Raw genomic sequence first — 27,369 nt, forward strand, 5'->3', positions numbered from 1 at the left:
TTCAACTGCATGTATCAGTGACTTGATGTGACATTCTACATTCTTATTTCTTCTAAGTGTCCCATGAAAAATCTCTCAAAATATTTTACAAGGCAAAACTAGAAGTAGGAGAAAGCAATAAAAAAACGATTTTATGTTAGGTCACATGGGAATCTAACCTAATCATGAAATCTGGCAGAGTGATACGATCCTGTGTTTTTTTATATCTATCATATTTCAACAAAATATATTTTACTTAGTAATCTTTACTTAAAGCACAAGTTATGAATTAATGTTAAAAAATAAAGCATCTCCAAAAAAAAAAAATCACCTAGACGATAGGACGTCCCTTCCCAGAAACAACAGAAAACAGTTGTGTGGTCTAGGTGACATGACACCTTGTCTGGTTCCAAGACTCTGCACTTTTCTTTCCCATCAAAACTAGACCATTTGACCTTCACTTGCAGGCTCCATGCTGGTACAGCCACTGAGACTAATCTCCATCTTTGGATAGTTCTAGGACGCAGTATTATATCTGATTTAACGTCCCATTTCAGAAAACTGATTTATTGTAGTCCTTATGATGTATTGTTCACATGAACCTAAAGCATATATCCATTATGTTGGTTCTCATTTTTTTATATCTCATCAGATCTAAAACGCCAGCAATTGTAAAATGCACTATTACTCATGAACTCTAAGAAAAAAAAATGTTGCCAATTAAACCATAACACAGTGCTTTTTTCTCATCATAAATGGTTAGTCATATCCTTATTTCAAATATGAACTGAAGTATGTTTTAAATACAGGGAATAAGTTAGTAATTGCAAATTACCCGTTCTTTTTATCTTATCCATCTCATATCTAAAAATCAATCTTTAAAAATGATATTCAGTGTTAAAAGCAAAAGATATCCAAGTGTAGCACTGAAATGTGTTCATTTAACAAAAGATAGCTTTCATTCATAAAGGAATGGAGTTGCGACTCTACATTTTCACATCATCTCCAAATAATTTAATTAATAGTCAAAGATTTTATACAGTTCAGTTTAATCAATTCATTTATTTTATACAGTTCAGTTTAATCAATTCATTTATTTTTTAAAAGACTTTATTTATTCATGAGAGACACACAGAGACAGGCAGAAACACAGGCAAAGGGAGAAGCAGGCTCCATGCAGGGAGCCCGACGTGGGACTGGATCCCGAGTCCCGGGACTCCAGGGACTCCAGGATCACGCCCTGGGCCAAAGGCAGGCGCTAAACCGCTGAGCCACCCAGGGATCCCCTCAAATGTTCATTTAAAAAAAAACATTATTTCAGAGAGAGAAAGAGAATGCACAGTGGGGAGGTGCAGTGGGAGAGCAGAGCAGAGCCCAGTGTGGGGCTCAATCTCACAACCCCGAGATCATGACCTGAGCCAAAACCAAGCGTGTGACACCCAACCGACTGCACCATCCAGGTGCCCCTAATCAAATGTTTATCAAGCATCTACTATGCACAAGACATTGTTCTCAATGTCATGGGTAAAGAAAAATGAGGAAAACAGCCTTGTCATCCTCAGAGTCATACCATATCTTTTGACTTACTTCCTTGAGTAAATTTCAGATCACACAAAAAAGTAATGAATGAATTATATCAATTTCATTGACTTACTACATTTTTTTTCAGGTATTGATTGATTTATCTAGCACATCTCATCTGGATAACACCCCTAGATGGTATTCTCTCAAAGAACAGACTGAAAGCATCGATCATGGCAAGTCTCATTCTAGTCAGAGCAGCCAACAGTCTCCGAAGCCATCTGTCATCAAAAGCAGAAGCCATGGTATCTTCCCTGACCCATCCAAGGGTAGGAGATATTTCAAGTAGAAAAAGCTTTTATTCTATTTGTTCACCCAGTAACTTCCTGAATATGAATGCCTGTATATTTAATATACTTTAAAATGTTGGATTCTACTGGGAAGTATGTAATATAATATCCTGCAAATAGTAGTGGACATGGAATCAGGAAAAATGAGCTTTAGTCTCAGATCAGCGCATAATCAGGTGTAGGACGTGTATGACTTTGTGATCGTCGCCTCTCTGACTCTGGCTTTCAACCAGCACAAGGGACGAGGAGGTTGGGCTGTACGAGCTGTTGGGTTATCTCCAGCTCCCGAAATCCATGATAATATGATTTCACGAAGAAAAATAAAAGTCCTCGACAGTCCATTGACCAGACACACTTACCATTACCATTTATGCATATTTCTTCTCATCGTTTAAACCCGTTTTTCCATAGGTATATTCTAACTCATATATATGTAATGTATGCACACATATAATTTTGCACCCTGCGTTTTATTTATATCAAGAACATTTAACCCATGTCATCGAAATAACTGGTACGTTGACATTTACTTAAACCTTTCCTAAATGTTGGCCTCAAGCTAATTCTATAACTTCTCTATAAACTACCATCATCACGTCTGAAAGAAACGTTGTCCGTTGGATTTGGCAGCACGCACAGCACCCCCTCTGAGCGAGCTTTGCCCTTGAGAGGTTCGTTGCCAATTCCCCACAACCTGAATCTTCATCATGAACCGAGTTCTGCCTGGACCACATAACCGTGTCCTGTGCTGTGTAGACACACCGACCTATGTATTCTAAGTCTCCGCTAGTGTTGTCAGAGTGTGCCCGAGCGCCGCCCCGGTCTCCTCCTCCCAGGAACGCACCAGGCCAGGGGGCTGCGCCCGCCAGAGGGGGAGGCAAGCGCGGGTCCCGGGGAGGCGGGCGCCCCTGGCCCAGAGCCGTGCCTCGGGGTCCCCCGCCAGGCCCGCTGCGCCCCGCCTCGCTGCCTCGGCCCCCTCGCCGGGTCCGGGACCCGGGACTAGAGAACGGCCTGGGCCGAGCTTCTCCGCACCCCGACACCTCACTGCGGGCCCCTGCCCTCCCCCCGCGCCCCTGCCCTCCTTCCGGCCGCCCGGAGGCTCACAGGGCCCGGTGCCTGCCCGCGGTCCAGAGGCCGCCCGCCTCGACCCTGCCCACCGCGACCCACCGCCCGGAGACCCCCCCCACCCCGGGCCCCTGCCGCCTCCTTGTGGAGCTCCCGCCCCCCCCCCGTGGAGCCCCCGCCCCCTCCCCCCGCGGCGCTCCCGGCCATCCCGGTGGCGCCACCGACGCCCCTGCCCCCCCCCGCGATCCTGCCCCGTCCCCCGCGGCGCCCCCGCCCCCTCCCCACGGCGCCCCTGTCCCCCACCGGCGCCACTGACCCCCGCGGCGCCCCCGTCCCCCCCACGCCCCTGCCCCGCCTCCCGCGGCGCCCCCGCCCCCTCCCCGTGGAGCCCCCACTCCCCCGTGGCGCCCTCGCCCCCCTGCGGCGCCCCCGCCCCCCTCCCCGTGGCGCCCCTGTCACCCCACCGGCGCCCCCGGCCCCCCCCGCGGCACCCCTGCCCCCCACGCCCCTGCCCCGCCCCCCGCGGCGCCCCTCCCCCCCCACGCCCCTGCCCCGCCCCCCGCGGCGCCCCTGCCCCCCCCCACGGTGCTCCTGCCTTGGTTCGGGCCGCCCGGAGGCTCGCAGGGCCTGGTGCCTCCCGGAGCCCGCCCGGAGCCGGGCCGCCTCGACCCCACCGCCGTCGGGCCTCGGCTCCCGGGAAGGCGCCCCGCGTCCGGCCGCGGCCGAGGCGCTAACCCCGCCCGCCTTGTGACCAGACATGCAGGTGCCCACCATCGAGAAGTCGCACAGCAGCCCCGGCAGCTCCAAGTCGTCGTCCGAGGGCCACCTGCGCTCGCACGGGCCGTCGCGCAGCCAGAGCCGCAGCAGCGTCGCGCAGAGCCACCTGGACGACGCGGGCGCCGCCATCGCCGCCGCCGAGGCCGCCGTGCAGCAGCTCCGCCTGCAACCAAGTAAAAGCCGCCGATAAACCCCGCATGGCCGCTTGCGCCGCCCGCCCGGCCCGCCCCGGCCGCCCCGGCCGCCCCGGCCCGCCCGCTCCCCGCGCTTGGCCCCCGCCCCGCCCCGCTCCGGCCCCGGCCCCGGCCCCGGGCGGCCGCCGCTCGCCCCGCCTGCCCGCCCGCCCGTCCGTCCGTCTGTCTGTCTGTCTGTCTGTCTGTCTGCTGGCGCGCACTGCACTAAAACTGGCTGTTTCCCCGTCTGCACCCCCCACCCCAGCCCGGGCCTCCCGGGCCCGCGAACACCCCGCAGAGCCCGCGACCGTAAGGCGGACGGACGCCGGCTTCCCTCGAGGCCCCCCAGGGGCACAGGCCCCCAAGGGACACACGCAGGTAGCCCCCCAGGGGCACAGGCCCCCAAGGGACACACGCAGGTAGCCCCCCAGGGGCACAGGCCCCCAAGGGACACAGGCAGGCAGCCCCCCAGGGGCACAGGCCCCCAAGGGACACACGCAGGTAGCCCCCCAGGGGCACAGGCCCCCAAGGGACACAGGCAGGCAGCCCCCCAGGGGCACAGGCCCCCAAGGGACACACGCAGGTAGCCCCCCAGGGGCACAGGCCCCCAAGGGACACACGCAGGTAGCCCCCCAGGGGCACAGGCCCCCAAGGGACACACGCAGGTAGCCCCCCAGGGGCACAGGCCCCCAAGGGACACACGCAGGTAGCCCCCCAGGGGCACAGGCCCGCAAGGGACACAGGCAGGCAGCCCCCCAGGGGCACAGGCCCCCAAGGGACACACGCAGGTAGCCCCCCAGGGGCACAGGCCCCCAAGGGACACACGCAGGTAGCCCCCCAGGGGCACAGGCCCCCAAGGACACACGCAGGCAGTACCCCAGGGGCACAGGCCCCCAAGGGACACACGCAGGTAGCCCCCCAGGGGCACAGGCCCCCAAGGACACACGCAGGCAGTACCCCAGGGGCACAGGCCCCCAAGGGACACACGCAGGTAGCCCCCCAGGGGCACAGGCCCCCAAGGGACACACGCAGGTAGCCCCCCAGGGGCACAGGCCCCCAAGGACACACGCAGGCAGCCCCCCAACGGCACAGCCCCCAGGGGCACAGCCCCCCAAGGGCACGCACGCAGGCAGCCCCCCAGGGGCACAGCCCCCCAAGGGCACACACTCAGGCAGCACCCCAAGGGCACAGTCCCCCAAGGGCAGACACGCAGGCAGCCCCCCAGGGCACAGCCCCCCAAGGGACACACGCAGGCAGCCCCCCAAGGGCACACACGCAGGCAGCCCCCCAAGGGCACAGCCCCCAAGGGCACAGCCCCCCAAGGGCACACACGCAGGCAGCCCCCCAAGGGCACAGCCCCCAAGGGCACAGCCCCCCAAGGGCACACACGCAGGCAGCCCCCCAACGGCACAGTCCCCCAAGGGCACACACGCAGGCTCTAGAAGCCGCCCCGAGGCGGGGGGCAAAGAGCAGGGCGTCCCGCAGGCCTCGGCCCCCAAGGCTCCGCGGTCACACGCCGCAGCCCTCCCTGCGGGGACTTCCTAGTCTTGGGGGGAAACCGTGACAAGAATCATGTCTTACATTTTCAAAAAGAAAACAAAAACAGAATATCGATCATATGTGTAGGCCTAGGTGGCGAGGCGTGTGACCCCCTTGAGGAGCACAGCGCGGTCTGCGCCGTTGGACCTCGCCCTGTACGGGATACCGGAGAGTTTATGGGCGTTTTCCCCTCTGGATCCTCATGCAGTCAGGGTATCCGGTGAGGCCCGACAATCCACCCATCCGAGTTGCGGTACTTTCGTTTGCTTTCTGACAATTTAGTCGACCCATATATCAAAACGTAAGGAGCACAGAGATTTTACAAAGGGAGGTGCACTTGGACTCCCAGGAGGCATTAGGCGGCCAACAGAGAGACATAGATGGTTCCCCCATCTCCCAAAGTCTTCTTTCCAAAGAAACAGCCAGTTTTAACCCCTTCAGTGCTGTGCATGTGGTGTCATCTTGGCATTCGGGAACACAAGTTCTTTAAAAAGAGCGAAAGATCACTTCTGTTTGCATGACTAACATGTAAGCCGGTTCCATCTGAGGATACATACTCTGGGTTTCCATTTCACCCACACCGCCCCAGCAGCACATAAGAGCGGTCAGGCTAATCATGCCAGGAAGCAGCACAGACACAGCATAGCAGGCGTCCTCCCCATTCAGAGAACTCAGTCTGATAATCTGCCTCCACCAGCCAATGGCAACCAAGACCAAAGCCAGCTAGCCCTCAGGAAGGTGATGTCTGATGGACCAGTCAAGCCAGAAGGAGGTGAGCAGAAAGGCGCTCGCTATTCAAAGCACACAGCAAGAACGTCCCCCCAGTTTAAAGCCCTCATCTTTTAATTTTTAGAGATTGTCTGATAAAATATGTTTATCCACTTCTTAATGTGCTTTTGTGGGCATGGCATTTCAGGACTTCATCATCACTGTGTAAGTCCCCAGATCAGTCCCATAATATATTGACTACAGTGATTTGTATTTTTCTATGCACTGGGCATCTTTTGACTTCTGTTGGGAAATAGATTAACAATATTCATATTTGCAGAATGGAATGCATGCTACTAACCTAATCTGTTCAAGCATGACTATAAATATGTTGCATTGTGATAAAAGTTTAAACTGCTCAAAATTCGAGTTAGCATACCGGTTGGAATGTAGATCAGTTTTTGTTGCATATTATTTCAAGTGTAACTTTTAAAAAAAAATCAGTGGATTTTGGAAATTCTTTAGAGGAAAGTAAGGGAAAAATTGTTAATGCACTAATTCACCTTTACATGGTGAAAGTTCTCTCTTGATCCTACAAACAGACATTTTCCACTCCTGTTTCCATAGTTGTTAAGTGTATCAGATGTGTTGGGCATGTGAATATCCAAGTGCCTGTGTAATAAATAAAGTATCTTTATTTCATTCATAAACCACTGGGTTCTGAGCCATTGTTATATGATGCAGCTTAAAATGAGTGTGTCAGTTTTTGCTTTCTCATTTGATTCCTTGCAATAGAGTATTGATAGTTCCCATTCCATTGCTAGTGAGACCTCTAACGATAGAACATTTTGGGGGCAGAACAAAGTTTTGTGTTGAAACATCATTAGCTAGATGGAAAATAACTACCAAATAAAAGCACCAAGCGTACATAACCACGGGAGTAAATAATGGTGTTGGGCTATTCCGGGCCATCGGTCCACCATGTCTTGCTCCCACATCTGATCTGCTCCACAATCTTCTCAGGTTCCTGGCTAGACCGGTGGGATCCTCTGAGCCCTGGTTGTGGAGGTGCATCCAAACTTGATTCCGTAGCTGTGTTCAGAATGGAAAGCAAGTTTGTATCCCTCCCTAACTAGGCCCCAACATTCTGGGGCTTTCCCCAAGAAAGAGGGCCACTGCCAGTCACAGGAATCAAACGAGGGTGATTACAGAGTTATCTCCAAATTTGATCCAAAAATATTTCTAAAATAAAGGGTTTAAGCAAATAGAAGAGCTGTGCCCCCTCGAGTCTCTTCCCACCCTAAAATACTTGATTTTATGATTCTCTACATGTCCCCCAATTACAATCAAGTCATATATTTTTTTCTATTGTATTTCCCTTTATTCCCCCAAACTGACCATTTTTAATACGGTCTTGTCCCAACCAATCAGAGATTCACGGGCAGTGGAACACCTATGTATCAGAAAGCATGGTGATGGTTTCGGAATTAGCCAGGTCACTGTCCCCTCTGCAGATTGCCTTTTCTGATTAGCTCACTAGTACTTCCCAAAGGCACTTAAAATCCCACCTCTCACCTTTTCTTCTATTTGAATAAATTCAGTTGGTTTCTCGGTGTTACTCATTTTTCTTACTTCAAATATTTCATACCTATAAGTGTCACAGGAGTGAAATGCTTCCCTATTTCACTCTATTTTAAATCATCATGACTTCAGGATTACGATACTATATTTTGAATGATTTTTTTTCTTGATGCGGTTCTTAAAATTTGTAGCAAAATATTTCTAATTCCCTTTCTTTGCACAATGCTGTAATGGATATTCTCACCCATTAGAAGGTACTGTGACTATCTGAAGCCATTCTGTATTGAAATAATCAAGATAACATAGGCTGCTTTCTTGTTTAATTTTGTACTGATGATAAAATGCCATTTTCTGTAATGTAATTATTGCCCTGCTACTATAAATATACCAAGGATATAATTCAACCATGCATTTTGCAGAACAATTAATAGTCAACATGCTATAGGATTAAAATTATATAAAATGGTGCATAAAAAAAAGCTTGAAAAAGCTTTTAAAGCTTAGAAAAATTGGTACAAGATGTAAACATACAAAGAGCCAACAAGTTCCTTAATTGTTTTAAATTTTTTTTCAAGTTCCTTAATTTTGAGTGTTTAGATAAAAGCCTTCCATTTCAACCTCGCAGTGGAATTCATACAGTCCCATCTGCATTCTGATGGTGATGCCCTTCATCTGGACAGTTCTTCCCATCGCACCGACTGCTTTGTCGCCCATCTTCTCATTCTCTCCCACCTGGTAGATGAGGTATTCATGGCGGATATACTTATCCCTGGTTTCTGAGTGAACCATCAGAGGGCTGGGATGATGGATAGAACATGCGGAAAGTTCTAGAATTGGCAACCTGACCCTGGTTCCCAGGCCTAAACCTTGGCCGCTTAAGTGCATCGGCTCCTTTTGAAATCACACTCCTCTCATTTCGGTGAAAACAACGTCATCCACATACTTGGTATTTATCACTTAAGCTCTCAGAACTGATTAGAAGTTGCTAGAAACGATGTCAGAATGCGATGTAGACTTGCCCTCCCAACGTGATCCCTTCCTGTGAAGGCTGCGAATCCAGCTGCCAGACCAAGGGAATGACCCCTGTGCTGCGTGAGCCCGGGGCAAGCGAGTCGCAGAGGCTGGGTGTGCATCTGGAGTCTCCTCCAGTGGGGGGCCAGTGTCCCTAAAGAGCCTTTCGAATATTTTTTGTGAGCTTCTCAGCAGATTTCTGCCTGAAGTAGCATAAAATATGGGTCAGACAAGAATTACAGAGTGAGCCAGAAAGCTCTCTGTCCCCCTGCGGGTTTAGCTGCGCTAGGAAACCTGAAGAGAAAGATGAGACAGATTGTGCCAGATAATCCTGATGCCTAAATGACCCTTTTGTATTTAGAAATCCCTGGAAACTTTTTTTTTCCCCCCCAAACCGGTTGGTTTGGCTGAACACAGGCTCCACCATTTCAGAAGGTGAGAGCCACAAAGGGGTGGGGGGGGGGTGTTAAAAATGGTCCTTTTTTAAAAACCATACTCAAACTGAAATAAATTGAAGCATTCTTACAACCTTAAATAGTAACTTAGTTGACCTCAACTACATTTTAGGTGCATTTTGAAATTCCTGAGTTATTTTTGTTTGGTACTAAGATTGTATGTGAATTTTAAACTTAGTAATACAGGTTGAGGAGAAATGTCCCTCCACCCTGGGCAATGAGCTCAGAGCCATCAGGATGGGCTGGAGAGGGTAGGTGAGCAGACCAACGGCTAAATAAGGTGCATGAGGAGATTAGGGTAAAGCATTCCCGGGTGTGGCCCAGTTGTAGGAGAAAGGCCTGAAGCTCCTTCTGCAGACCACTGCTGAGAACTCCACTTTCAATAAGGCTCATGTTCAGCACCTGTTAAAGAAGAGTTCCAAGTCCCCATGTTGCCGTGGTGAACTCTTTCTAACCGCCACCTGTGGGAGCTGCTGTCTTGGGCAAGCCGATGGGGTGGAGGCCGGTGGGGTGGAGGCCGGTGGGGTGGAGGCCGATGGGGTAGAAGGCGGTGGGGTGGAAGGCGGTGGGGTGGAGGCTGGTGGGGTGGAGGCCTATGGGGTGGAGGCCAGTGGGGCTGAGAGGAATGTTGGTGACCAAGGGCAGTAGCTAATCAGTGTCCTAGTCTCTCCTGACCAGAAGTAGGTGGTCACTTTGGGTCAGAAAGATTTAGCATTCTCTGTTTCTGGGAAGGACAGGGTTGGAAAGGAAGTAAAGGAGAAATCAGAAGAGAAATCAAAGTGAGGTCATTTGGAGGTGAAGTCTTCCACCACGTATGTAAGAGGCTAATAAAAACAGATTTGCACTCCTCATTTCAATGTGTTCCTATACAAAAACAAAAACAAAAACTTAGATAAAACTTTGGGTAGTTTAGAATAAAAAGAAAATTGAAACTGTAATGATGTGAACACAGCAAACATCCAACAAAATCTGAGGGAATCCAATTGGAGCATCTCAGCTTTAAAGTTTTCTGCTTGTTTCTCTGGGGGTGACAGTTTTCTTTGTTGTCTGTGAAGATCAAAATGCTCTTCTAAAGTTTTTCTTTTGTTTTTGTTTTTTTTATTTGAGTTTCCATGTTTTCTTAGAATGATTGATTACCCATTTCCAAATTTTCCTTAGTCATTTGACATTCATTGCCAGGAATATCTCTACTAGCCATGCGGAGCCATAGAGAGTAAATGTATAGCTCTGACCATGTGACACCGTCTCTCGTTTGTGGACGTTTATTCACAAAGGTGAATCCACTGATCTACCATCAATAGGTGCTTTTGTTCTTTTCCAGTAAGAGCTGTGGGTCTGCACCAAGCCATCCACATGTCTGGTTCACACTGGGGATTTATATGTTCATTTCTTCTGACATGAATAGCAAGACCAACGGGGCCAAGTATCAGATTTGCCTTCAATATCGCTGCACCTTAGTCAAATGATCTAGCTCTAGGCCTCTGTAACTGGATGTGACTGTGAATACATGATCTGATTTTAACATGCCAAAGTCCCTTAAATGCTGCTTATGACGTAGCTTTCCCAATGTTCAACTTAATTTTTAAGATGCAAATTATTTTCAAAAAGTTAATTAATCAAATTCCCACCAGGGAGGCAGGAGCCTGAGAAAATGAGACAGGCAAATGCTGATGGAGGAGAGAAATGAGAAGCATGGAGCATGAGAAGGCAGAGGGGAACACAGTGTGGGACCACAGAAAACATGAGCCTCTGCCTGGGAGTGTTTTCCCCTGGGTAGGAAAGATCATGGAACTGGGGGAAACACTACTAAGGAGAGGCAGACAGATATCATCTGGCTACTTAACAGTGTTGCCTAAATCTGGATATCTACCTACCCATGAATTACTTTATTTTTTCCACTTTTCATCTGCATGTACTACATTATGTAAAACCGTGATATTTCACCCATTCAGCATTGTGCAAGAAAATGGGATGGGGGTGGTGAAGAGAGGGGGGACTCAGTTACTGGGATAGGAGGAAAGGAATCTTCATGTGTACTGAACCAGGCTCTGAAAATATCCTCTCTTTCTTTTTGTTTTATTACTGAATTGAGTGTGTATATTACAATGAATTGTTGAGCCAAAAAAAAAAAACAAAAAACCTTACTGATTTTAAATGAAAACATATTATGTCAGAAATGCAGAATTTTGATTGGGGTGTTGACTTTTTTAGATACAGGAATAGGAATAATGTAGACAATCATAGCTTTATAACTCAATGTATTTCAAGCTACTCTAAGATAACTGGGTTTCAAGCTACTCTAAGGTAACTGAAGATTTCATGAAGATACTGAAGACTAAAATTTAATTAATTAACGAATTAAGTGCATAATTTGAACAATGTCTAAGAAAAATATTGATATTATAAATCAAATAAAAATGGATAAACTTTTAAGAAGAAAATGCTTGATAAAAGAAGCATGGGACCCTTTTCTAAACCTAAAAGCAAAACAGTGGAGTAAAATTTCTGCTATATTTGTTTTTAAAAGAGTAAAGGAACAAAATCCACTTTTCATCATTTGAAAATAGGTCACATTATAATTTTACCTGATTCTCTCTATAAAATGAATTTGGAATCTGCATAAATCTATAAAAAGTGGACTTTTTTACACTATATAATTTAAACTTCTTTATATATGGATATATGGATCTATTACATGCTTTTAGTTTGTTCATTTGTCTCATTGCTGATGACATTTCATAAAGTGAACAACTATTGAATCCTATTTTGGCTTCATCCAACTATTGAGACACCAGCAAATTAAAGACTTTATGTAGAGAAAAACCCATTTTTAGGAGAATGTGCATTATTTTATGCCTGCCAAATATCATTATTTATTGTGGGTTTCTTCATACCATAAAGTAGCTTTTTAAAGCAAAAGTAGAACAGACAAGAATAATTTTTTGATATATGTCATTTTTAATTCACACCTTCTCCTTTGTAGAGTTGTAAAGTTCAGGACAGAACAAATTCCAAAGCTAGAGAGGTTAATAAGAATAATATCAATAATAATAAATCTTTTTTAAAAAAGGCTAAAAGCCTGATATTTTTCACTGTAACCATAAAATGAAAGGCACAACAGAATAGTCATGTATATAGTGATTTAAGATGACTGTCAAAGAAATCTGAGGCTACTTGGGTTCTACACATTTTCATACTTAATATTTCATTTCTCTTATGGTAAATCTTAGACCAGTAATTCTCAATGTGTGTCCCGGGGCCCTTTCAAAGGTTTACCAGGTCGAATACAAGATTATTAAGTGTTGCCTTTTTCCCCTCTCATTCTGTCTCATGTACAGTGGGGTTTTCCTGCATTTACATGAGATGTTATGACATCATTGCTTTGAAGGTTAATGGAATATATGCTTATCATTGCTTATTTAAAATTTGTCTTCATCTTGAATATGACAAATATTGATAGCTATAACTCACATAAAATAAAGTTCTTTAGAGAATTCAATATTTTTTAAGAATGTAAAAGTGGTCTTGAGATCAAAATGTTGAAGAGCCACTAATCTATACCTATTCTATGCACAATCATAATTTTTCCAGAAGCTGAAGACAGTAGGTAACTGGAGGTCTCTTCCAAGATATGTCATAGTTGTCTCTAAATTTTCTATGCTTTTTTCTTTTAAACTGTATTTCAGAATCCCTTCTTTCCTTTCTCATTTAATGTTAATTTATAATTCTTAAGATTATATATAACAAATGACAATATTTTATTTAATATTTAAACTATTTTATTGGGCTTGATTTAGGTCAGATTATGAATGTATGTCCATATATATTGTTTTCTACTTTCAAAACTTGGCTAGAAAATTGCCTATCAGCTTTATCAAGCTGCTCCTAACCTAAAGTAGAGAAGGGATATTATAAAGTAAGAATAACTGTTATCTGCGTCCTTATCTTAAAGATAAGGCTTATTGGAAAAAATTGTTATGAATTGTTTCCTTTTATCTCCTATGGCATTATCTATATTACTGGTTTCATATATTTAAATTAATTTTGTTGGCACTACACTGAGGATCATCACTTTGATTCAAATTTGAGAAAAAATTTTACTTCTTACCTAATTCTTGACTTTTATTGTCAAGTAACAATTTAATGCGTTTTCAAATAATTAAAGCTAAAAGGGAATTCTGGAAATATTTATCATTTATAGACAATATTATTTGAATAACGTATATTAGCTCATCATTTATTCATATTCATATACACACTTTTTGAATAACTGTTATGTTCCAGAACCTCTTCAAAGCATTAGTGACCCTGCAGTGAACAAAACACATGAAAATTGCTGGATTGTTGCCTTTTAGGTAGATTTCCCTGGAAGTCTCCCATCCTAGTAATATTTATTGAATAACCAATTAGATATCTGGGAAGAATTAAAGAATGGGAAAAGCGTAGGTTTTGCTCCCCTGAGTTTGAAAAAGAAAAAAATGTCTTATGTTTATATGCATTCAAACATCCTCATGTTTAGAAATATCTGGAAATATAATTAATTATATTTTTATTTGTCCTGGCTCTGGTTCTCACTAATAATCTTTACAGTCCCCTGTGCTATAACCAACTATAGGAGGGAAGAAAGTAATAATTGTCCAAACTCCTCTTTGTTCTCTGCCCTCTGACTACGACATTTAAATGATTGGAAAAATAATAGTGTTTGTTATAACGTTAGCCATGTAGAACAGTCTGCTTTGGGCAAAATGTTTATATAAATCAAACTTTGTGGATTTGATTTAAGGAGAAAATCTTTGTTATCTACATGTTCATGATCTAAGTTACCAATTTCAGGATTATGTAAGAACGTTTTCCAAAACTGATTTTTTTAAATTTTTATTTATTTATTTATGATAGTCACAGAGAGAGAGAGAGAGAGAGAGAGAGAGGCAGAGACACAGGAAGAGGGAGAAGCAGGCTCCATGCACCGGGAGCCCAACGTGGGATTCGATCCCGAGTCTCCAGGATTGCGCCCTGGGCCAAAGGCAGGCGCTAAACCGCTGCGCCACCCAGGGATCCCCAAAACTGATTATTTTTAAATTACTTTCCACTCAAACAATCCTGCATGTTTTCCAATCAAACTGCAACAGAGAATACTTGTGGTTCAAAATACAATTAAATGAATACTGAAAAATTAGGAGTTGCTTTTGAGAGCTTAATTCAGATCTTGCATTTTTTCCAAGTATGAGTCTCCCTACTATTAATCTTTTAAAGATAAAAACTATTTATTGTGTTATAACAATTATGGTAGCATGGTTAGCACAAAACCAAAACTTGGTACTTAGTAAATTCTTTGTTGATTCTCTCTCTTCAGAAACAGATTTAAATCTAAATCTCTAAAATAGATTTAGAGCCTAAATTTATTAAAGATAAAATATTTTAATCTTATGATAATATCTTAATCAAAATTTTTTCCATTAGTTACTAAGAAATTTTGGTTCCTACTTAAATTGTATTTATTTTAAATATTTTAAATATTAAAATGTCGATATTTATTTAATATATTTAATTTAAACATTAAACATTTAAATATTTTATTTACTTCTTTGAAAACTAGTTCTGAATCAAAAACCTTAAAAACAGAAGATGTACCTAAAAGGCAACAATCCAGCAAAAATATAAGAACTATAGCATAGTGAGCCATCACATATATTTATGTAAAAAAAAATCCTCTCTACTATGTTATTAGTTTAATTTTACTCTCACTTACAAACACCTGTTATAGTAAAGTTATGTATTATTACTTCTGGGAGTGATCATTAATCCCACTATCCACAAAGCTAGAGAATGAATGACGAGTGAGTACAGGGAAATATCTGCAAATTGCTGATAGCATTAGATAAAAACAGATCGCAGGGATCCCTGGGTGGCGCAGCGGTTTGGCGCCTGCCTTTGGCCCAGGGCGCGATCCTGGAGATCCGGGATCGAATCCCGCGTCGGGCTCCCGGTGCATGGAGCCTGCTTCTCCTCCCTCTGCCTGTGTCTCTGCCTCTCTCTCTCTCTCTGTGACTATCATAAATAAAAAAATAAAATAAAATTCTAAAAAAAAAAACAAAACAAAAAACAGATCGCATTGACTATTGAAATGTCTTGGAAATTCAGTCCTAAGGCCAATATAGATGGAGAAGGAAGAGTGTGAACGTGACTAAGCTTTACCACCATTCCTGGGACTTAGTAAATAAGAGGCATTCTTCCTCTCTGAAAGAAGCTACTATGTGAATATGGAATATCTGAAGGAACATACTTTGATTTTTTTAAGGGAAAAGAACTGCAACATTCCATTTCTCATAGTTTGTTATAACTTTCCAAAATTATATATATATATAATATACATATATATATATGTAATTTGCCATTTTAAAGAAATGACATAGAAGTCTGAGGTGTTTTCAGTACATTCATTTGTAAAAAAACTTGCAATTTGGAAGTATGTGGAAACTCCTACAAGTAGCCATATCGAAACTACCTATCCCATGGGGGGAGAAGGGGATGGCTGGTTTCTTGAGAATTTTTCCAAATCAGATAACGAATACACTGAAGTAATATTTAAAAATATTAAATTGTAAAACACCACACTTCATTTTAATACCCCTAAACTGTCATAGGGAGCATAAAAAATGTGATTGGACCTAATTCAAGGGAAAACCTAACAAATTATGCTGATAACAATGGAACTTCAGGTTCACGTTCAAAGCAAATCAACTCATAAATGAGATAAAACTGCCAAATATCATTAGTAAAAATAACCAGAAAAACAACAGCAATAAGAATGGACAGAGAGAGAGAAAGACAGGCAGTGGGAAGAAAGTACAAAAGGTCACCAAAATAATGCTTAGCTAAGTTAAAGTTAAAGCTAGCAAGAGAGGAAAATTGTGTGTGTGTGTGTATACACACAGTACCTAAAATAGCCAATTATTTCAGTTCCATCATCAAGCTATTGAAATAAAATAATTACCGACTGATTTAGTTTCGATCTATGAAGATACTACTGTGTCAACCAAGTAATTTGAGATACTATAGACTACCAATATTATAAATCATTCCTAAAGTATTTGGATATAACGGAGTTGGACCAAGGATGTAAAACCAGTGAAAGAACATCGCAGGCAGCAAGGCCTTGTTCTGCATCCCAAGCACAGAATTCTGAGGTGGGCAGAGAACTCACAATATCAGTTTGAGACCATCAGATGTGATAGAAAAGTGGATTAGAACTTTTTAGTTTTTATTTTTTTTCTCTCATTGATTAGCATGTGACGTGGAGCAAATCACTTCATCTTTCCAGGGCTTGGGCTTAGTTTTTCTATAGGCCAAATGATGGTTCTGGGGCGGGCTATCTCTAGAATCTTTACCAGCTTTTAATTTCCATGATTATATAGTCTCCAATTCTGATCCACGGACTGTGAGCCCAGTGCTGCCATCGTGTGGTAGGTACACTGATAGTTCTGCATTTTTAAGTTTGGTTGAGGAGGGAAAAACCAACAGAGCAAACTAATTGAAGACAGATGTGCAGTCAAAAAGACACTACCAGGTTTAATTAAGGTTAGCCACAGTGGAGTAATAAAACAAAATGATGTCTAACCATCTAGCATCTGAAGAAAATGAAAAGGTCAAAAAATAATTTAAAACAGATTGAATTGCTTCACAGAAGATAAAATATGTTTACTTGAAATGCCCCCTCTATAATTGAGTATGGAAATGATTTAACACTCTAGGATTTATTCCTCTAGGGTACAGGTGCCCTCTCTGTGGGAGTGGGCTTATTCCATCATATATTTATGTAACACATTCTTTCTCCTAGTTGGTACTTAATAGTACAAATAAGAATTAAAAAGAGAGTAGATGCAAAAATGTAAGTCCATGGTATCTGAGACTCTGATTAAAAGAGAATAAAGCAAATGTGGAATCGTTTTAAATTATTAATTTGGAATCACAAGACTATGGAAAGTCAGATTTAGTTTGAATGTTTTAAAATATTATTTTAAAATAGCACTGGTTTTAAATATTATTGAATGTATATTGAAATATAAGCCAGTGTTCGCCAGTTGTCTATATGTCCAGATCTGGAATCAGCACAAGTACTAATGTCTGTAAGAACACAGTCTTGTCCTCCCATGGAATGGTGACTATTTATACTATTTCTACTGTCATTCCAATTTGAATGCATATATAAAATATCCATGGTCTGTTATGAACTTTAAAAAAAAAATTCACAAAACTATGCACTTCTTTGTTTAGTGCGTGATCATTAAATATTCCTTTCAATTACACTGGCTTCAGAGGGATTAGGAAAACAAAACATCTAGTTGAATGATCCCATTTTTCTCTACAATATGACAGATTAAATTTGCATCTCTTTTTTGAAAGCTACAAGAAAGTTGTGTTGTCCCCAGTTTCCTTGACAAAACATGGAGAGAAAACCCCTCCCACCTCAAGTGGTGGTGTTAACCAGAGATTTATTATTTGCATAGTGGACACAGCCAGGTGAAAAGTAAAATATCTACTAAATCATTTGGATGTCTCAGTTGTTGGGTTGAGAGAAAGAATTGTTGATGTTTTTATTATCATTTCATGGGATATTGCTTCAGAATAGTTCCAGGATAAGCTTTTAAGAAGGCTACTGTGGAGAACACAGGCTCAGCTTCCAACAGCAACATGGGTGTGACAAGCAGAACCAAAGACAGAAAGTGGTCTATGCAATAACAGAGCTGTGATCTGTGCTGGAGAGGGCGGGTGTAAAAGAGTTGGTTTCTGAGTGGGAGGATGAGGAAAATGCACAGAGCAGGAGCAACCGGAGCTGCGCCTTTACAGACGGGTACAATTTTGATTTGAGAAAGTGATGGGGGCAGAGAAAGGCATGGCCAAATTGGAAGAACCGTTCCAGCCACAGGTCAGGAGAAAAAAACAAAACAAAACACAATGCCAAACCAGAGGGAGCCAGCTTGAGTGGTCTAAGGGGCCTTCTGTGGAAAACATACAAAGGAGAATGATGGGAGATCTATTTGGAGAGAAATAGATGCTTAAGGACTTTGAGAGGCAAACTAAAGAATGTGACCAAACTTATGAGATATCTTGAAATTACATAAGATCTAGCCTCTGATATCAAGTCATAAAAGCACTTTATTCACTAACATGTTTGAGATAATGCAGGCTTAGCCCAGTGAAATTAATATGTTCTTGTTTTGGAGACTGTTTCAAGAAAAAGAAATTAGGAAATCTACACATTTGATGACAGTAAAGTGTTTCATTCAATATCATACTAAAAAAATAATAACAGTACTGTTGATTAGATTACATAATGCCAATCAAAAAGTTTGGCAGATTTCCTTTATTTACAACCAGTTGACTAATCTGACTCATTCTGTGTTTGATTATACAGTTTAATTCACCTTATAAATGTTCATAGTTTTATATCATAGTCATATATCCTTTATACTTTTTTAAATTATCCTTTTAAAAAGTCCTTATGTTAACACTAAATACACCATCTGGGTTTCTTCTACAGAAGTTGAAGAAAACATCAAACAGTACAATGTTTTTCTGTTTCCTCAAATCTGCTATGCGTTACTAGTAATTCACTGCCGATTGGTTATTTAACAATATTCAAGCCTTTGTCTAAATAGTTAGTCCCAACTTATAGACACGTGATATATTATTGGCAAACACTTCTTCCTTATTTCCTTATTCTGAGAAAGTGATCTTGCCATCACTGGAATATATATAATAGCAATTCCTAGTGGGTTTAGAGAATCTGTTGTCCTGAAATAGGAAGAAGCCGGGAAGTAAGGAAAAGCCAAAACTTTTGCAAGACTTGATCCTGATTTCCCGGATGGTGGATTTCCTGTCCTTGAGTGGTTTCCCTCACAATGTCTGTATTCTTCCCTTCATTTGGATATATTGGTTTTATTAAAATTCCACCAGAGTAAGAGTCATTATTTTTGTATACATCCCTTTTAAGAAAAATATAGGTATCTCAAAATCATTAAACGATTATCAATTATTCGCCCAGCTGTGTGCATCTATCCAATTGCTTAACAAACTCCTGATTGAATGCAGGTGTATTTATAGAAGAGAATGACTCTAAGTAGTTTTGTAGCTTAGAACATGTCTAGAATTAGAAAGAAAATCGAGGCAGATTCATTGTCAGGACTAGATATGCTCAGAGATAATAGGGAGTCGCGATTGACAAGAAAGCCCAGAAGAGGTTGGGAGTAAGGCAAATACAATCACAAGATGAGGAAGAGAAAGTCACTGAGCTCCTGCTTCATCTCACTCCTCATGGTCACAGTCTTGTGAGCTGAAGTATGTGTTACTGACCCCACTATTTTCAAATGTTAAAGTTGAGGCTGTTTAGATTTACTCCAGAATGAGGTAGGATTCCAAATCCTGTCAGTATGATCAAAGCCCATGCTCTTAAATTCTGACCATGTGGCAGAAGACAGAATTATAACTTTAAAAATCTACCTCGAGAAGTTTCTCTCCACAAAAGAAGAGCGAACACTTGCCTTCTCTTCTGTTTTTTGTTCCAAAAGGTCCCCCCAAGTCTCCTCTGATCTAGAACTCCACTAACAGTATTGGAACTGTACTCCTCCTGTATTGAGCAGCACAGAATTAGGTTTCTATGGGAATATGGGTTCCTTTATACCAAAAAAAAATCACCCTTAAGGAATTTTTGACACAAGTCCCAATCATAAATGAAGACATGCCAAAGGGGAAGCAAAGGTCTTCAAACTTTAAAACCTGCTGGAGATAGTTATTAGAGATACATGCAAACAAGAACAGAATTCTTCAATCACATCTTGAAACCATCTGATGTGTTTTGCATCTTCACTTCTCAGAAGAAAAAGAGATTGTTGGTTAATATGGAAAATAATTGAGAAATTTTCCCTTATCCTGCTGTTTCACTCTACCCAAGTCTTTCTAAATTCCTTGCCCCATGAAATAGCCAAAATTCATATTTGTTACTCATATTCCTTACTATAATACTGTACAAATAAACCACAAATAGCAATAAGAATAATGGTAATAGTCATAGAACAGCTACATACTATTTACCTCGGTCTATAATCTGATGTTTTATTCCTTGAAACAATTGAGGTTTTTTGTTTTGTTCCTTTATGTCCAATAAAAATACTCAAGTACTTAGTGTTACCACAGCACGTTCTTGGCTAAGGAAAAGAAACTGAAAGGCAAGTTAAGAAACGTGGAGTTCTTGTTAGAGCTGTGTCATTATCCATGTAAATGAAGAAAACGTTTAATTATGCATTTGGAGATCAGTGGGAGTTTCATTGATTGATTGACTGTGGTGTTGACTCTTCCCACACCATGCAGCAAAGCCTACCAACCACCGGCCTGCAGAAAGCTCCGTGTCCACCGGCTCCTCGGGCAGCAGCTTTGGCAGCGGGTATAGTGTCGACAGTGAAGGGAGCAGCAGCACTGCAGGGGAAACCAATCTATTTCCTATTCCAAGGATGTAAGTGGGTTTTTTTTTTTTTTCTTTTTTTCACTACAAAGTTAACAGCATGATGACTAAGCTTTTCTTAACACTTAACAGGAAATAACTAGATAATTATCCAGTTCTGAGTCATTGTCCCTGAAGCACTTCAGCTGTTTATGCCTACATAGAAAGTAGAAGGTTCAGGAAAGATTGGATTAAGGAGGAATGCTGGTCACTTCCAGGACTATTTAATCAGGGCAATCTGTATTTAATAGAAAAACTGCCAGCATAATAACTAAATTAAGTTCAGCAGCAGCGGTCTGTTGATGCTTCAATCACATCATGACCACACACAAATATTATTGGTATTTGAGATAAAGTTAGATTAATTTACTTTGAATAGGGAGAGATTTAAACAGATTTAAAAGCTCACATATCATTTTGGAAATAGGTAACACATTGGGCTTCTTGTAGACACTTTTCAGTTATAAATCTTACCACAATTAAAATGGAAGATTTTGAACTAGAGCAAAATCAAGGAATACCTGGATGCCCATAAATAATCTTGGAATAGAGTTCATTAGTAACAATAGGTGAAGCCTCAAGAAAATGAAATTGCAAATCGAATGCAAAATGAAAGCAGATTGTGTTTAGAATGTGTCAGAATGGATCCAGTCATGTTGGTGGCAAAAGTTAGTATCTGAGATACATATGTAGGTTACGTCTGTTCCAATATCAGAGTCTATACTTTTCAGCCTTTTCTTCTCCTCCGAGGTAACTAGTTTTCCGGATTTTCGAAAACATCCTCACCACACCCATCTCCAGGATCTAGGTCAGGGCAAATCTAGCTTTGCAAGGTCTGTGAGCTAAAAATGGCCTTTGCAGTTTGAAATGTTTGGGGAAAAGACACCAGAAGAAGAATCGCATTTTGCAACATACAAATTATATGAAATTGAGATTTCGGTATCCATAAATAGAGTTTTATTGGAAGCCACACCCATGCGCTTATGTCTTACCTAATATTTCTCCCTCACTATAGAGGCAGGAGAGTACAGAGACCATTCAAACCATTTCCTATCTGGGCCCCTGGGAGTTTGCAAACCCCTGATCTGGGCCCCTGTTAAAGGATCTTCATTTCTCCAATGTTGAATGAAGTCATTTCCAGGAGTAGATTTTCTATAGTAGAATATATATATATATATATATATATATATATATATATATATATATATAATGGCTCAGTTTACAAAAGCAAAATAATGGGGGAAAGGAGTTTGGACAGTGAAAAATGTGTTTATTTTGTGATTTTCAAGTTATATTTTTCCTACTTAAATGCTATATTATCGGATCACCTGCCCATCTTTTTTTTTTTTTTTTCTTAAGACTTAGGCTACAGATTCAATACTTATATTTAATCAGGTTTTTTTTTAATTGGAATTATTCTAAAAGGAATCTAATCTCATCAGTCCTCTGCCTCTGATGATCTTGTATGAAGAGGATTTCAGGAAATTCCTTACATTTCTCTCTCAGCTATGAATATCATATGAATTTGTAATTTTTTAACCACACATCATTTAATATCCTTCCAACTTATCCACACTTTTCAAAATAATTTAACACTGATGATAAAGTTATAACTTCAAGAGAAAAACCACGTTATTTCCTCAACATCTAAATATCTGAAGTGGAAATAGATTATGTATTTTTTGCATACACACCAATTTCCAATTTTATTTTTCCTATTTTCCTGTTCTCTTATAAATCAAAGCTTTTAAAAACTGCCTCAGACACACTATGTTTTGCCATATTGTTTTGCCAAAGAAAATTCTCTTTTCCAAAGCAGTATTTGGTATTTCTTTTATATGTCCTTTTGTGTCTAACACAATTATTGTTTAGGCCAACATGAGAGTTCAATAAATTTTTGGTGATTGATTAACAAATATAAATTATAAACTGAGTAGTCAGCATGTTCTGAGATGAAGATTATTTCCTGGGAATTCAGGAAAATTGCATCCTTCATATAATCTACAGTCGCATTTCCTTCGTATTTCATTTAGCTTCACGATGCTGCCGAGGTACCTGTGGAATCTTAGAAATGCCTCTCCTGCACATTCTGTCTATATACCTAATGTTACAGTTTTCATTAAAAACAAAGACTGCAGCAGAATAGCAGATACCATTACAATTTGAAACCTAGGACTCAAGATCAAATAAAAAGTTACCCAAATTTTACTATTACTAAAAATTATGAATATTTTGTTGAAATTTGGCATATATAGAATAGTAATTTTTCAGTACTCTCATCTGTTAGATGAACATTACTAAAATGATTTTCCTTTTCATTTGAGTTTGACTCAGTAACAAGCTGTCTGGTTCCCCTCACTAGTCATAGTAGCTGCCCACAGTAAGATTGCTACTGAGTTATTAAGCTCTTCTCTCTGTCTGATTGGCACAGAGCACAGTTAATTTTTTTTGAATCTATCGTCTACTTGTATTGAATCTCACTGAAGCAGTTAAACAAATTAAAGTTTTGTGCATTCCTTAATCAAGACTTTTTTGGTATATATTCAGATGCACATGGTATCTACATGTATATAAGTGTGTGTGTATATAAATATGATTTCTAACATTTTTGCAAGTCCTTCGCACTTGATAAAAATTTGTGTTGAAACCTCTGACCTAGAATAGTCATAATGGAAAATGTAATGGCTTGCAAGTTAAAACACTTTCGGAGTTTATATCTATTCCTCTTTCATTATGTGCAGGACCAACTATATAGAATGGTAAGAGGATTTTTAGAGCAGTTTTCAAGTGAGATGTAATTGGATTCTTAAGAAAGAAATATAATTACATCTTCAGCAAATTCAGCAAACGAAATATTTTTGTGAAAGTAAGAACTAATTATCAGCAAATCCTGCCATGTCAGAATTATTGTCTAGAAAGTATAGTATCGAAATGTTCTTTTGTTCAAACACCCTTTTTAACACTTAGGTGTTTTTATTTCATCATTTTAGAACATCTTATATAAGTATGTATAAAGGCAATTCCAAAATCTTTTCTATGCCATGTAGTTTTTTTTTCTGACTGAAGAAATAAGAGGTAACCTATAGTGTTTGGACTGTTACATTATCAATATTCTGAACATACAGTGCTCAGAGTATCATGAATTCTTCATCGATTTGGCCTCCCAGAAAGTTCGAGGCTGAAACTAAAAGAGTACTAGACTCTGGCTGAATTCTAAAGTTGTTAGGTGCATACCTACTTATTAATATTTTCTATTTATTGAATTTTATGATATTTCAGGTATTGTGTTAAGTACTTTATATACATTTTCCATGTGATTTTCTCATACCCAAAAGCTAGCTAGTGTTACTATCTTTACATTAGAAGAGGAGAAAGAGATTTACCAGATTGAGTAGATTTGCCGTAGATGACAACATAGCATGAAATAGTGAAGCCAGAGGCAGAGACCAGGAGGTCTGACTTCAAAAGCCAATATGCTACCCACAGTTGAAAATACAGACAAGAATCTGAAAGTCACTAAGTAAAATAAAAATCTGTTATTACAATATTATTTTTGTAAGTCATTTAATTCAATATTTCCCTTCTCTTCAAAGGGTCTGTTCAGGTCATCATAACAAAACAAAGGTATAAAAAGTCTTCTCACCTCCTGAGTTTAAAAAAGGGGGAAAAAAAGCAACACCCTAATTCTAAAACAAAATTTGAAAATTTCATGATAGTCTGATCTTTACAAATGAGTCTATGAATAAGACACTGAATTTAGAGGTATTCTGTTCAGACTAAGTACAAATAATAAACAAGCCCCTATTTCTAAGATCAACATGATACAGAGCAATTTATTGTGTTCATACTTGCCCTTCAAGTAACTTATTTCAGGTCTGCTTACATACCGCCATTCTAATTTTGTGAACTGGGTTTCCTCATCGGCATTTAGGAGACCATGACTAAATATGTAACCTTTTATTTTCTTTTTAAACAGAGGGAAGATGGGACAGAATGGGCAAGAGCCCGTAAAGCAGCCAGGAGGAGGAGTGGGACTAGCCGACCCTGAAGGTAAGTCAGAATTGACAGCGTGGGATTCCGGCCGAATCTACATGTGATGCTATAAGTGTTTGATTTGTTTCCTTTGAATATAAATGTACATTTCTAAGTGCTAATGGCAAGAGCCCTGGCAAGGACGGCATCATTCTCTGTTACCTGTTACATTAGAAATTTTTCGTAATTTCATTGGACAATTTCCCAATTTCTTGATTTATATTTAACGTGTAAGTACTTTGGGGTACTAAAAATATAAAAGAGAAAGAAGAGTGAGACGAGTGACAGGAGAGAGACTCGGGAGACTTTTTCAGGAAAAGCAAATATCTTGTTGAAATTTAAAATTTTTTTTTGTTCAAATACTGTGCAAATAGAAAATAAATCATGAAACTTCACTTAAAATGGGAATTCTTAAATGTATGGAGCTCAGAAGAAATTAATGGAAAAAATAATTTTATAGGAAAAAAAACGACTTTTAAGGTAAAAACCCAATTTGAAGTTAAATTTGGTTTTATTAAACAAATGGTAAATGTATTACAAAATGCCAGAAAACCCTTAACTTCAGCAGACACATATTCAGTATCTGCAAGGTGCACAGTGACCTGCTTGTCTTTCAAGATACTGTGATAAGATCTGACGGTACGTTATCCTTCACTGAGTGTACAACCTCTCAGTAATTTCGACTATCTTAGTTCCTTTATACCAGCCTAAGTACTTTTCATGTATTATCTCATTTAATTGTTAAAGTTACCCATGAAGGTAAATAATATCATATGCTGGTTTTACATAAGAAGAATCCAAGGTGCAAATATCATACAAGAGACAAGAGAGCAACTTGAGCTCAGGCAAATGATGCCAAATCACCTGCTATGGAAAAGGATGACTAATGGCCCGGTATCCCAAAGACACTAAATGGAGGTATAGGAAACCCAAATCCCTGTTATCTCACTGGTGACGGGATCTGTCATCAGAAACCTCATCTGGCAAATGCTGGATGCTAAGGATGCCAAATCCCTTGTGCATTTTCTGATTCTACTAAAAGTTTTTCTTTAGATTCATTCAAAGACTGTGTCTTTACCTGCTGCCAACTTCCCCAGGGTTCCACCCTCATTCCACCAATCGTTTTAGACACTCTTTTTCTGCATAGACTCAGCAGTTCTCATCTATATGTTGATTAGTCCCAAATTTACCCTCCAGACTCCCTGGAATTCAGACTCCAGTAGTTCATGTCTGCCAGGCATTCATGTTCAACCAAGAGAATGGAAACCATGCTGAAGATTTATAATAGGGAAAGTTTATGGCTGGCAATGATTACATAGTCACGGTCTCCCTGAGAACCCGAGCCGGCGGCAGTGAGCTAGCAGACCTCTTAGGACGCAGAGGAGAGCCGCTGTCCCTGAGAGCTGAAGCCAGGGCGAGACAAAAATGCAGGGAGCAGGAGGCAAGGAAGAGGAACAGCACTGTTACAAACAGATCCCAAGATACACAAGGACGGGGGGTGGGAAGGTCCTGGTTACTTCTTCCTCCCATTCTCCAATCCCCGCCAGTGTCTGACCAAATCCAGCTGGAGGCCACCTGCCAGGGGGGCCTGAGAAACATCCTGGGGGGCAGCTGCCCTGATGAGGGGGGGGGGAGACGGAGAATGGACCTAAGGTCCAAGAGGCACAGGGCCGGTGCAGTATTTTGCCTGGAGATCTTATAGATGAATCCGATTACATATGTCCTGAACTTAATTCACCCTCTTCCAGATTTTGCCTCCTTCTCCTCCTATGCTCTTCTATCACTAACAAAATCTACTTCTGTTTACACCATAATTTGCATATTTTGGTGTCATTGTTCTTTGACTGGAATGTACCTGTTTTTATGCCTGTGTCCTCCATACAGTTGAACAACAGTTAGACTAGGGCTATGCTTTAGTCATCCTGGTGGCCCCGCACTTAGCAGAGACCCTTGACAATAGAGTCGCTTCAAGAATGTTGAGTGAATGAATGAATAAATGACATAATTATGTATGAAAGTAATGTCCCTTGATTTTCATGTGACTCTAGAATTCAGGTCAATTGAGAAGCAATTCATGGGCACTTATTTCTAAGTTTAATTACTTAATTTAACCTTTCTTTTAAGTTTACAGATAAAATTAGTGTAAGTGTTAATAGCTGCTAATGAATAAAAATTGTTCATCGTAATACTGTTTTCTTCTTTCTCATCAGTTCCACAAGAAGGAGTCAATCATAAACTATTTTATATTTTACTTAAACTTATGAGTCAATATGTTTATATTTTAGTGAACTGACTCTTACTTGTAGTTAATTTTGGATTAGCTATTGAGCAGAGGGCTGGAGGTTTAGATGGGGATAAGATGGAATACATAATGTAATATAAGTCATTTATAGGTATGTGACCTTTTGGTAACAATAATCTGAATGGGTTGTTTTTGACTGAGTTACTTCTGAAATGTTGACAATAAGCAAATTCATAATTTACACATCTATATGAAGTTGAGCATGAATAGTTCTCTAAAAGATATATGAGATTGCTAATAATATGGAGAAGAAAACTGCAATAAGTATTTAACCTTTACAAATAATTTTAAATTTAAAAGAATACTTAGAGGGGCACCTGGGTGGCTTAGTTGATTAAGCATCTGACTTGGTTTCTGCTCAAGTCATGAACTCAGTGTT

General features: G+C 41.0%; 1 protein-coding gene across 8 annotated transcripts in view; it reads left to right on the plus strand.

Annotated features, from left to right (window-relative positions):
• The window catches only part of PCLO (piccolo presynaptic cytomatrix protein), a 383,872-nt gene that overhangs the window by 312,764 nt on the left and 43,739 nt on the right, over positions 1–27,369 (plus strand). For 3 of the 8 annotated variants that reach the window (XM_072759803.1, XM_072759804.1, XM_072759805.1), the window contains 4 exons: positions 1,649–1,829; positions 3,671–3,865; positions 20,527–20,668; positions 24,633–24,706. In XM_072759803.1, coding sequence (XP_072615904.1) covers positions 1,649–1,829; positions 3,671–3,865; positions 20,527–20,668; positions 24,633–24,706 — 592 coding nt within the window. Of the gene's footprint in view, positions 1–1,648; positions 2,205–3,670; positions 3,866–5,993; positions 6,823–20,526; positions 20,669–24,632; positions 24,707–27,369 lie in introns of those variants that run through there. The other 5 variants (XM_072759800.1, XM_072759802.1, XM_072759801.1 and 2 more) reach the window with 5 other exon arrangements.

The sequence above is a fragment of the Vulpes vulpes genome, chromosome 5 (assembly GCF_048418805.1).
Source record: "Vulpes vulpes isolate BD-2025 chromosome 5, VulVul3, whole genome shotgun sequence".
In the NCBI taxonomy this organism is placed as follows: domain Eukaryota; kingdom Metazoa; phylum Chordata; class Mammalia; order Carnivora; family Canidae; genus Vulpes; species Vulpes vulpes.